Genomic DNA, 13,137 nt, shown 5'->3' on the forward strand with positions numbered 1-13,137 from the left:
CTCTGTAATAAGTAGAAATAACGCATGTATAGTCTGATGAAATGATACATTAGATTTTAGAGGAGGGACAGTTGTTGGCACCAGCAGTGGGGGGCAGAGAGGATGGTGTGAGATTGAGGACAGAGGGAGACTGTAGGAGAGACGCCAGCCACCTAGCTAAGATGTCTTCACAGGAACTGCTGTTGTCAGGGGAGAATGGTTAATTGAATCACATAGGGGAAATCTTTGGACTTTTCCACAATTTTTACTTCTTCAAATCTACATTATGGGAATTGGTATAGGGTCTCACTGGATAGAGAGACATTTTTATAATCTAGCTTCAGAAGTCACATAGTCATTTCTGCTATACTTGATAAGTTGAGTAAGTTAACCTGCTTTCCCAGGATCAGGTTGAAGGTCAGAGAACATAGACCCTATAGCAGTGGTGTGGGGGCGTGTCAGGGTTACACTGAAGAGCATATGGGATGGGAACTGTGGTTCTATCTCTGTCCTTGGAAAGTACAAGCTATAGTGGATATTTACTGAAGAATTTGCATGAAAAGTAAAAAATGCTTATGAGATAATAGTCATAATGATGAAGAAAAATCTTCAAGTCCTTTTTCTTGATTTACATAACACATCTGGAAAGATTAAAAAATTTCCAGCTATTTAACTTAGTTGGGAACGTCTACTTTTTAAATTTCTAGATGACTAATTAACAGTTTTCCACCCTGTGCAAGAGGATGTGTCTGCATAAATTGAATTTTTAAGAACACGCAGGCACTCTGCTTTAGTCCCGCTGAAACTTTTTTTTCTTTTAATGTTTATTTTGAGAGGGAGAGAGAGAGCACAATCAGGGGAGGAGTGGGGACAGGGGATCCAAAGTGGGCTCTGCCCACAGAGCCTGACGCAGGGCTTGAACTCATGAACTGTGAGATCATGACCTGAGCCGAAGTCAGACGATTAACCGACTGAGCCACCCAGGCGCCCTGAATCCCTTTTTGACCCATGTCACAAGCTTCCAACCTTTTCGTATATTCTCACTGTACACTGTACACACTACCCCTGTCCTGCATGTTTTCTTTAGCACCTCTGCTTCCTTTTGAAAAATATCTATTATAATTTCAAAAATGGTACTGTGATTTGTCATTGTAGGGGTTGGTGATGTTCAAAGATGTGGCTATAGATGTCTCTCAGGAGGAATGGGAATGCCTGAACCCTACGCAGAGGAGTTTGTACAGAGATGTGATGTTGGAGAACTATAGCAACTTGGTGTCACTGGGTAAAATTATCTGCCTCTTATAATTTAGAATGTGTTTCTTGGAATTTGTGCTTTTTTTCTCCATGATTTCAGGGATACCTTTCAAATAACTAGATGACTTTTCTCTTTGCATAGAAATGTGCACACCTACATAGAGGTGCACCTTCATTTTCCCTGTCCTTACACCTTCCTCTGGTACTTATAATTGACGTTCTTCCTTGATGATTAAAGAACAGAATTGGAATTCTGCACCAGTAAAATGCATGCTTAATTATTTGATATTAATTATTAATTAGTTCAGTCATCAAAGAAACCACTTCATCTTTTGTTTCCCTTCCACTGTACATAACCTGCAGGTGCCCTAGCACAGGTTAAAACTAAGTAGCTTTCCCAATTAATGTAGCGGTGGGCTAGATCAAGAAATATCACTATTTAGTGCTCAAATGAACACTTCCATTTCCTACAACTAATGTGCTCTCTTTTAAACAATTTACATTTGAGAGTTACAGTCTAAGAACTTTTCATATGTCATTGAAAAATATCTGAAATAAGGATACTTAGGAAGCTGTTTTTTTCCTCATAGCAAAGTAGGGACAGAAAGTGTATTTAATTTAAACAGCATTTTATCACTTATTTATTTGTGTTTTTTTTTTTAAATCTTGAGTTTACCTAAATATGAGTGTTTACTTTTTCTTCTTCTACAGACTTTATCAAGTACCATGTTGCACTGTAGTGTATCTATTTTGATCAATTCTGAATCATTGTATTTGGGCACTTCGATTCCTCCTCATCTCCATTTCTTTTCTTACAACCAGGACTTTCTCTTTCTAAGCCAGCTGTGATCTCTTCATTAGAGCAAGGGATGGAGCCCTGGATGGTTGTGAGGGAAGTGACAGGAAAACAGTGCCCAGGTGAGTGAGCAATGATCAGGAAGCAGGAAGCTGTTTCAAGGATTAGGCCAAGTGGTCAGAATGTTTTGCTGGTAAGGTTATTTTAGACACATTAGGGAAAATCTGATTTAAAAACTAATTACAACATTATATGAGCAGTACAGTAGTGCTGGCATAAAGACAGACATATAGAGCAGTGGAATAGAATAGAAAGTCTGGAAATAAACCCTTAGATATATGACCAAATGATTGCAGACAAGAGTGCCAAGACCATTCAGTGGGGGAAGGGACTGTGTCATGAACAAATGGTGTAGGGAAAACTGGATACCCATATGCAAAAGAATAAAGTTGGACCCTTACCTTATACCATATACAAAAATTAACTCAAAATAATACAAAGAACTAATGTAAGACCCAAAACTAGAAGAAAACTTAGGGGAAAAGTTTCATGACACTGGATTTGGCAGTGATTTCTGGGATATGACACCAAGCAAGGTATAGATAACCAAAACAAACATAGACAAATGCGAGTATGCCAGACTTAAAAACTTCTATTCATCAAAGGACACAATCAACAGAGTATTTATTAATTTTAAAAAATGCCTATCACTTTACTGGGTGACAGGAATACCTTTTTAAAAGTGTTAACAGTAGTGGATCAAGAACATATGTTCTAATGTTATAGTAGGAAAATTGAAGCGTGATTAGAAATTGGAAAAGTTAAAGAAAATTGCATTGAGGAAGTAGAGACGGCAGCGGGATGGCCGGGAAGGAGGTCCTCTAGGAAAGTGTAGGGTCCTCTCCTACACCTATGTAGTGGAGGCCAACGGCAGGTCTTTGATGGTATCTGTGATCCAGTATTAGTGCTCCAGAACTGTGAAAGAGTGTATTTCTGTTGTTTTAAACCATGTCAGCTTTGTTCTTTGTTAATCAGCTTTAAGAAACTAATATGGAGGGAGTCATGGAAAATGATACATACTCTCCTAAGTGTTTTGTTTTCATTTAAGGATGTCATTCTATCAAATTTTGATGCCTGGCCATGCCCCCCCCACCTTATTTTTTGCATAGGTGTGGTAATTTCTTTTTTAAAACTTAATTTTGAGGGGTGCCTGGGTGGCTCGGTTGGTTAAGTGTCCTGCTTTGGCTCACATCATGATCTCACGGTTCATGAGTTCCAGCCCCACGTCAAGCTCTGTGCTGACAGCTGGGAGTCTGGAACCTATTTCAGATTCTGTGTCTCCCTCACTCTGCCCCTCCCCTATTCCCGCTATGTCTCTCCCCAAAAAATAAATGAACATTAAGAAAAATTAAAACTTTAAATTTTGAAATAATTATAGATTCACAGGAAGTTGTGAAGAAACGTGTAGGGAAGTCAGTCCCTTATGCCGTTCCTTCAGCCTCCCCTAGTGTTAACATCTTGTACAACAATACAGTATCATCCTGAAAAGTTGACATTGGTACAATCCATAGGACTTTTTCAGACTTCTGTAATTATACACACATGCATGTGTGTGTGTGTGTGTGTGTGTGTGTGTGTGTGTCCCCCTCTGTGCAGTTTTGACTACTGCAGTGGTCAGAATACGAGACAGTAGGTCACATAAGGCTCCCTTCTGCTTGTTACTGCTGTACCTGTCCTCCGTCCCTCATTCCTAACCGTTGGTAACCACGAGTCTGTTCTACATCTATAGAATTATGTTATTTCATGATTGTTTATAAACGGAATCCTGCAGTATGTGTCCTTTTGAAATTGGCTTTTTTTCCTTCTATCTCATATACGTGAATGTAAGAATATAGATTATATAAGTTATATTTATATATACACACATAAACATGAACATATATACGTTCCTTATGTTCATGTAAATTTTTTTTATGAAAATAAGGCTGGAATAAAGCTCTTTTATATTCTCACCAGCAATGTACGAGTCATCTGGTTTCACTGGATCCTAGCCAGCATTTGGTGTTATATCTGCTTTTCATGTTAGACATTCTCATAGGTGTGTAGTGATACCTCAATGTGGTTTTAATTTGAATTTCCTTAATAGAAAATTATGTTGCATATCTTCCTATGTGTTTATTTGCTATCTGTGTATCTTCTTTAGAGAAATGTATGTTCATGTCTTTTGCCCATTTTCTAATTTGATCATTTGGTGTTTTACTCTCGAATTTTCAAAGTTCTTTATGTATTCTAGATAGGCTTTGTTGGATATGAATTGTGAGGGGTTTTGTTTTTTTTGTTTGATGTCTAGTCTTTACCTAAGTATTTCATTATTTGGGAGCATGTACAAATGGTATTGCCTTTTTATTTTGGTTGTTGCTTATTGTCAATGTTTAGAAATTAAATTGATTTTATATGTTGATCTTGTATTCTGTGACCTTACTCATTTATTTCCTCGTAGATTCATTATTGTAGACAGTCATATCATTTGCTAATAGATAACTTATTTCCTTTTTTTCCAGTCTGTGCCCTATTATTTTCTTGCCTTATTAGAGTAGCTAAAACTTTCAGGGCTATATTGAATAAGAGTGTTAAGAGTGGACATTCTTTTTCCCAATTTTAGGGGGAAAGCATTCAGGATTTGGTCTTTACCATAAACTATAAAGTATGTTAGCTCTAAGTTTTTTGTAGATGTTCTTTATGAAGTTGAGGAAGTTCTCTTCTTTTTCTAATGCCCTGAGAGGTGGTTTTTTTTTTAAATCATAAATGGTTATTCCTATGATCATATGATTTTCTTCTTCTTTAGTTGTTGATATGATAGATTACATTGAGTTTTGAATATGAATCAGCCTTTCATACCTGGAATAAATCCCACTTAATCATTATATATCATTTAAATTCATGGAGATGTTGGTCTGCAGTTATTTTGTGTGTGCTGACTTTGTCTGGTTTTGGTACCAGAGTAAAAATAACCTTATAAAGTAGGTTGGGAAGCGTTCTCTTCTGTTTTCTGAAAGAAATTGTGTACATCATTCTGGGAATGTTTGGTAAAATTCTTCAGTGAAACCATGTAGACTGGCGATTTCATTTTTGGAATCTTTAAAATTATAAATTTAATTTTTTTCATGGTTATCCGACTACTTAGATGACCTATTTCATTTTGGCTGAGTTTTGGTAGATTCAGATTTTCAAGGAGTTGGTCCATTCTAAGTTTTCAGGATTATGAATGTAAATTTATATGTAGTTTCTTATTATCCCTATAATTCATTATATATATTAAAGGATGTGTGTGTGTGTGTGTGTGTGTGTATTCTCATAATCCTTACAAATTTTTTTTCTTTGAGACTTTCTCTTTCACCTATTAATTCTTTTGAAGTGAGTTACTTGGAGGTGTCTGGAAGTGTTCCTACTGCCTTTCTTTTATTGATATACAGTTTGGTTCCATTATGGTCTCATGTGAAAGAGAGTCTTCTCTTATTTTTGACCTCAAAAGGAAATTCATGCGTTCCTAAGACTACTCTTAGATTAGAGAATTCACTAAAGGACTCTTAGAACTCACTGAAAGCTCTCTTCCTCACAGTTATAGTTTATTACAGTAAAAGGTTGCCGATTAAAACCAGCCAAGGAAGAAACTCATTGGCAGAGCCATGGAGCTTCCATTTGCACTCACCCAATGGGATCAGACAGTGGTAACTTTTCCCATCAACTGTGTATAACCATATTCATGTAGTGTTATTGCCAAATAGAGAAACTCACCCGAATCTTGGTGTCCAGAACTTTTATTGGGCTCTGGGTTGGCTGCCATGTGGTTGACCTTTAATTTCCAGCTTCTCAGGAGGGAGAGCTGATACCTTTGGACTCCTGTCTCTCTGGAGGAGAAATGACACCACATAGCTCAAAGCCTACATCATAAATCCCATTGTTAGACTCTCTGGTAGCCATGGTCCTACATAGACATTCTTTGTAGAGGTTTTCCCCCTGGACATGAAGACAAAGCTAGATCTCTCTTTGGGCAAGGTTAAATCAATGACTATTCATCACTGATCTGTGATGATTTTAATTACTCTAAATTTAAGATTTGCTTCATAACTTAGAGTATGGTCTGTCTTGGGGAATGTTCATTGTGTCCTTGAAAACACTGTGTATTCTGCTGTTGTTAGGTGGCATGTTCCATGTATGTGGATTACATCCTATTGTTGATAGTCTTGTTCAGTTCTTCTCTGTCCTTGCTGGTTTTCTGTCTGGTAGTTCTGTCAGTTGCTGAGAGTAGAGTATTTGAGTCCCCAGCTATAATTGTGCTTTGTCTCTTTCTCCCTTCAGCTATATCAGTTTTTGCTTCATGTATTTTGAAGCTGTGTTGGTGGTGCTTATTAGTTTTCTTTATTCTAAAGTCTACTCTATCTGATATTAATATAGCTATTTCTACTTTCTTTTTTATTTCTACTTTATTTTGATTAATGTATACATGATATATATTTTTTCTACTCTTGCTTTCAACCTGCCATGTTTGAAATAAGTTTCTCATAGTCACCATGTTGAGTCATGTTATGTGTCCATTGTGACAGTGTTTGTCTTTTAATTGGTGATTTAGACCATTTACCTTTTAAATAATTCTTGAAAAAATTATTGCTAAATTAAGGCTTATGTCTGCCATTTTGTTGTTTTTTTTTTGTTTCTTTTTTCTTGCCTACCTGTGAGTTACTCAAACATTTCTAGTGTACCATTTTGATTTATTTATGTTTTTAATACTTTGCTTTTGTTGTTTTATTTTTATTTTATTGTTTGATGTAGGCATTAGCATATATGTACATACTTATTGCAGCCTGCTGGTGTTGACATTTTACCACTTCAAGTGAAATGTAGAAACTTCACATCCATTGAGGTCCCTTTACCCTCTCCACTTCTTTAGTATAATTGTTTAAAGTATTTCTTTTACATATATTTATCACCACATGAGACAGTGGTATAATTTTTCCTTTATCATAAAATAGTACTAAAGAAACTCATGAGGTAAAGGATATCCTATTATGCTTTCTTCTTTTTTGCCCATTCTATTGTTCTTTCCTTTCTGAGGGTCTCAGCCTTCTTCTCTTATCATTTTCTTTGTGTGGGGAGAGCTTCCTTTAGCCACTCTTGAAGGGCATGTCTGCAACATCAGATTTTCTTAGCTTTCCTTTGTCTGAGAATGCCTTTATTTCTTCATTCCTTAAGAATAATTTTACTGCATATACAATTTGAGGTTGACATTTCTTTTCTTTTAGTACTCGAAAACTATTGTGGTGTTTCCTTTCGGTCTCTGTGGTTTCAAATGAGAAATCCAGTCTTTTGGTGTTTTTAAATCATCAATATATAATGTGTGTCTTCCTATTTTAAATATATATATATTTTTTTGTTTGTTTGTTTGTTTGTTTGTTTCAGCCATGAGTGTGCTAGTTTTGATTTTCTGGACTTATCTTATTAGGTATTTGCTGAGTTTTAAAAATCTATAGATTTGTGTCTTATATGAAATTTGGAAAGGTCAACTGTTATATCTTTGAATACTTTTTCAGTCCCACAGTCTTTTTCTCTCTTTCTGGGACTTGGAGGTTATAAATGTTCAATCTTTTGTTACTGTTCCACAGGGTTGTTTTTCAGATTAAGTAAATTCTGTCTTTAAGTTCACTGATTTCTAGCTTCTGTTATGTCTACTCTAGTGACCATGTAGTGTATCTTTTTATAATGGCTATTATATTTTTCATTGCACTTCTTTTATATAAGTACTACTTTTTCTGAAATAGTCTGTTATTTGTTAAAAGAGAGTTTATAATTGATTGTCAATTCCTTTTTATGAAGACCACTATAAAAGATTTGTCAGGTGGTTCCAGCATCTAATTAATCTTGCTTTGATCTCAGTTGATTTTCTTTTCTCCTTCTGATTTTGGTTTTCCTGGCTTTTGGTATGTATCCTGGACATTTTACTTACTATGTTGAGAGAGTCTTGATTCTACTTAAATCTATTTAAATCTTCTTTTTAGCAGGAAGTCATGCTGTTAGGCTTGGTGTTTAGATCTGGCTTACTTTTATAGCCTTTAGTTCTAATGGCTGCTTAGTTTTCAGAGCCCTTTCAATTCTATTCTGATATGCTTTATATTCTGGTACTGCTGGCACTCCTGCTCAATCCCTGACGGTGTTATCTGCAGGGACAGATAGCTTCTGTGGATCCCCAGTATAGCTTGGCTACCTTCTGTGGGATGAGGGAGGCAGAAACCATTGAGATACATTGAGCTTCACTGAGATACAGAAGCCACTGGGCATGGATTTCCTTATGTCACTGGGCAGAGGACAGGGAGATGCAACACTCTGCTAACAGTACCTTTCTGGGTGAATTGATCTGTCAGCCAGTGCTCTGGTTGTGAAGTGGGGGGTTGTACATCAGGAGATTTTCTCTTGCTGCTGTTAGTGGTAGATCAGTCACTGAGAATTCTTGCTGCTTCTGCAGCCAGCTGATGAAACTGTTGCTAGGGTCTAGGTTGTGGAGCAAGTGCTAGGAATCCCACTAAGTCTCTTGGGCTTCCCTGCTCCTGGCCTTTTGGCTAGACAGAGTAGATTCCTCTTGGTGTGTGTGTGCACATGCACACCTGTTATTGGTTGCAGGCCTGCTGTCTGGTGCCTATTATGGGGGTATATGAGAGATAGAAAGAAAATCCAGGGAAAAACTTCCTGGGATGATGGTGAAATAAGAGGATCCTAAGCTCACCTTGTCCCACAGATATACCTAGATAACATCCACATCAGGGTGAATAACCCAGAAAATGACCTGAAGGCCACCAGAACAGACTGTCCACAGCTAAGTGTAGGGAAGCCACAGCATTGCAAAGAGTGGGGAGGGCAGAGATGTGAGCAGGAGCTAAACTGACCTGCAAGAATGTCTGCTGGCGGGAGGGACACCACAGGCAATGACAAGGAAGAGGACAGATCCCACCCTAGGCATCCCAGGCGTGGGGACCCACACCGGCAAGATGAATCCCCACGACGTTTGGCTTTGAAAGCCAGAGGGGCTTAACTTCACAAGTTCTTAAATCAGTGACACTTAACATCTGAAACTTTAAAAATTTAGCAGGCTTAACTCTAGGAGAGCGAGGAGGGTGATAGGAAACTGAATCCCCACCCTTAAAGAGGCAGCATAACAAACAGCCCTTCTGAGATGTAGCATAGAATCAGCAATCTGAAAAACACCTTGGGTACATAGGAAGACTTATTTGCTAATCTCAGAGGTGTGTTGGAGGGGCAGGGACCTATGGGAGACTTCTCCAAGAGCAAACGAGCTGGTGGGCGCCATTTCCCTCCCTGACCCCCAGCATAGATACTTGTGGGAACCAACACAGCGTGTACACCCTCCACCTACCTTGCTGAGGACGGTATGCCCCGGCTCTTGCTAGCAGGGGACTCGCCCTCAGCAGCTCTCTAGTGTAGCTACCGGTCCTCTTCCACTGCAGACCAGTGCGAGCCTTGCTCACACTGTGTGTCTTGCCCCATGTTCTATGGATCTTGCCCCTCCAACCTGGCCTGGCAGGAGTTCTCCAAACTGGGGCCACAAATGTGACAGGGTGTAAGTGCTTCCAGCTGGGGCCAGCACCACTCCAAAGTGACTCCTGCCCTGGGAACAGGGGAACATAACCACACACACCAGTTCGACTTTGGCCCCAGCAGTGGGCTGGCGGCTGACATCTGGTCTGACTGTTGGCCCTGCCCACCAATGAAAACCTTCCAGGGAACAACACAGAGAGTGTCCTGAAGTTTGGTGCTACTGCATCTCTGGCAAACACTTAGTTTAACCTACCTCAAGCCCAAAGCAGCCCCAGACTGGCCCACTAAACACACAGGTACCAAGAAGAGGACCTTTGCAGATGACTAGACTGAAGGTAAACATGGCTCAGCCACAGCAATAGGGCACATGCAGCACACATAGAAAACACCCCTAAAGTGCCAGATTCTGGGAAACTGAAGACACTGCACTGCAGGGAACAACAGGACCTCTTTAAAAGGCCACCACTTTCTGGTACCTGGGTGGCTCAGTCTGTTAAGCATCTGCCTCTTGGTTTTGGCTTAGGCCATGATCTCATAGGTTCATGAGTTCAACCCCTGCATTGGGCTCTATGCTGGCAGTGCGGAGCCTGCTTGGGGTTCTCTCTGTCCCTTTTTATTTTCCCCGTCCCCTGCTCATGTTCTATCTCTCTCTTTCAAAATAAATGAATTAAAAAAAAAAAATAAGCCCCCACTTTCAAGAGGAGACATGGCCAACTTTCCTAACACATAGAAACAAACAGAGAGAGTTAGGGGAATATGTCGCAAATAAAAGAACAGGACAAAAATCACAGCAAGAGACATAAGTGAAATGGAGATAAGTAATATTCCTGATAGAGAATTTGAAGTCATAAACTTTAACAAGTTTGTGAAAAGACTTGTGAAAAGAGTGGATAGAGGAACTCAGGGAGACCCTCAACAGAGAGACAAAAAACATTTAAAAAGAACCAATCAGAGATGAAGAACTCAAATTAATAATACACTACATAGAATAAATAGTAGACTAGAGGAAGAAGAAGAATGGATCAGTGACCTGACTAATGGAGGTCAGGCTAATGGAAAGCAATTAAGCTGAACAGGAGAAAGAAGAAAGAATTATAAAAAATGAAAATAGAATAAGGGAACTCAGTGACACCATCAAGCATAATAATATTCACACTGTAGGGATCCCAAAAAGAGAAGAGAGGAAAAAAAGGGGGGGGGGAGTGTATCTGAAGAAAAATTAGCTGATTTCAAGATACATGACAAAGCTGTAGTAATCAAAACAGTATGGTACTGGCACAAAATTGGACACATAGATCAATGGAACAGAATAAAAAATCCAGAAATAAATCCACAATTATATGGTCAATTAATCTAGGACAAAGGAGGCATAAATATCCAATGATAAAAAGACTGTCTCTTCAACAAATGGTGTTGGGAAAACTGGCCAGCTACATGCAGAAGAATGAAACTGGACTGCTTTCTTACATCATACACATGAATAAATTCAAAGTGAGACCTGAAACCATAAAAATCCTAGAAGAGAACATAGGCAATAATTTCTCTGACATTGGCCATAGCAGCATTTTTCTAGATATATCTCCTGATACAAGGGAAATAAACTAATGGGACTTCATCAAAGTAAAAAGCTGCTACACAGCAAAGGAAACAATCAACAAAACTAAAAGACAGCCTACCAAAATTTGCAAATGACATATCCAATAAAGGGCTAGTATCCAAAATATATAAAGAACCGATACAACTCAACAGCCCAAAACCGAATAATCCAATTAAAAATTGGGAAGAAGACATACAGATAGCCAGCAGACATGAAAAGATGTCCAACATTACTGATCATCAGGGAAATGTAAATCAAAACCACAATGAGCTAGATACCACCTCACACCTATCAGAATGGCTAAAATAAAAAACAAGAAACAACAAGTGTTAGGATTTGGAGACAAAGGAACCCTCCTGCCGTGGGGTAGGGGTGCACACTGGTGCAGCCACTGTGGAAAACAGTACGAAGTTTCGTTAAAAAATTAGAAATATAATTACCATATGATCTAGTAATTATACTATGGGGTGTTTATAGCAGGAATATGAAAAAAATTTTTTTAATGTTTTATATTTTTGAGAGAGAGAGAGAGACAGCATGAGCAGGGGAGGGTCAGAGAGAGAGGGAGACACAGAATCTAAAGCAGGCTCCAGGCTCTGAGCTGTCAGCACAGAGCCAGACGTGGGGCTCAAACCCACAAACCGCAAGATCATGACCTGAGCCAAAGCCAAACGCTCAACTGACTGAGTCACCCAGGCGCCCCAAAGAATATGAAAACACTGATTTGAAAAGACACATGCACCCCCTTTGTTTATTGCCACATTATTTACAATAGCCGGGATATGGAAGCAAGCCAAGTGTCCATCAGTAGATGAATGGATTACTCAGCCAGAAAAAAGAATGAAATCTTGCCATTTGCAACAACATGGATGGATCTAGAGTGTGTAATGCTAAATGAAATAGAGAAAAACAAATAATCAGTTGCATTCATATGTGGAATTTAAGAAACAAAAATAAAAAGCTACAAAAAATACTTTTTTTCTTTAAAAAATTTTTTAACATTTATTTATTATTGAGAAACAGAGAGAGACAGAGAATGAGCAGGGGAGGGGCAGAGAGAAGGGGAGCCATAGAACCTGAAGCAGGCTCAACGCTCTGAGCTGTCAGCACAGAGCCTGACATGGGGCTTGAACCCACAATCTGTAAGATCATGACCTGAGCTGAATTCGGTGCTTAACCGACTGAGCCACCCAGGTGCCCCCAGAAAACACTCTTAAATGCAGAGAAGAAAACTGATGGTTACCAGAGGGGAGGTGGGTGGGAGGGTGGGTAAAATAGGGGAACGGGATTAAGAGTATGCTTAATGGTGATGAGCGGTGAGTAATGTGTAGAACTGTTGAATCACGGTAGTGTACACCTAAAACAAATTTAGCATTCTGTGTTAATTACAGTGGAATTAACAAATGAACAGGAAAAAAACAAAAAAGAAAACCCAGAGAACTCACCATGTGGTAGTTCCTCAAATCCAGAGAATTGAAATCAATAAACCATCTTCCTTCCAGCTCTCAAAATTAGTTTTCTGTTGGGTGATAGTTATTTTTAGAGTTTTTGGTTTTATGTAAGGGAGAAGCAGGAAGGAGTTTACACTGTCTTTGTAATTGAGATTTTAAATCTTTTAAGAATGCACTTTATAATGTGATTTTTTGGTGATATTTGCTTTGATTTCTTTGAAGAGGTGGGAGATCATAAAGACAGTGTGTATGGAGTACTTTGGATTTTTTTTTTTTTATATTTATTTATTTTGAGAGAGAGAACATGGGACAGGGGCAAAGAGAGAGGAAGAGAGAGAATCCCAAGCAGGCTGTGTGCTGTCATCACAGAGCTCTGTGTGGGGTTTGATCCCACAAACCATGAGATCATGACCCGAGCTGGAATCACAAGTCTGACACTTAACTGACTGAGCCAC

At 38.7% G+C, this 13,137-nt stretch overlaps 1 protein-coding gene and 1 long non-coding RNA gene across 3 annotated transcripts in view; one reads left to right on the top strand and one right to left on the bottom strand.

The window, feature by feature from the left end:
- The window catches only part of ZNF461 (zinc finger protein 461), a 31,535-nt gene that overhangs the window by 14,291 nt on the left and 4,107 nt on the right, over nucleotides 1-13,137 (top strand). Inside the window, exons 3-4 of one of the 2 annotated variants that reach the window (XM_029926243.1) lie at nucleotides 1,135-1,261; nucleotides 2,056-2,151. In XM_029926243.1, coding sequence (XP_029782103.1) covers nucleotides 1,135-1,261; nucleotides 2,056-2,151 — 223 coding nt within the window. The remainder of the gene's footprint in view (nucleotides 1-1,134; nucleotides 1,262-2,055; nucleotides 2,152-13,137) is intronic. The other variant, XM_029926244.1, reaches the window with a different exon arrangement.
- On the bottom strand, nucleotides 2,689-6,117 carry LOC115281046. The gene is made up of 2 exons (XR_003904043.1): nucleotides 5,825-6,117; nucleotides 2,689-3,004 (listed from the first exon to the last, which is right to left on the bottom strand). It is a non-coding gene; the product is annotated as an uncharacterized LOC115281046 (long non-coding RNA).

The sequence above is a fragment of the Suricata suricatta genome, chromosome 16 (genome assembly GCF_006229205.1).
Source record: "Suricata suricatta isolate VVHF042 chromosome 16, meerkat_22Aug2017_6uvM2_HiC, whole genome shotgun sequence".
Lineage (NCBI taxonomy): Eukaryota > Metazoa > Chordata > Mammalia > Carnivora > Herpestidae > Suricata > Suricata suricatta.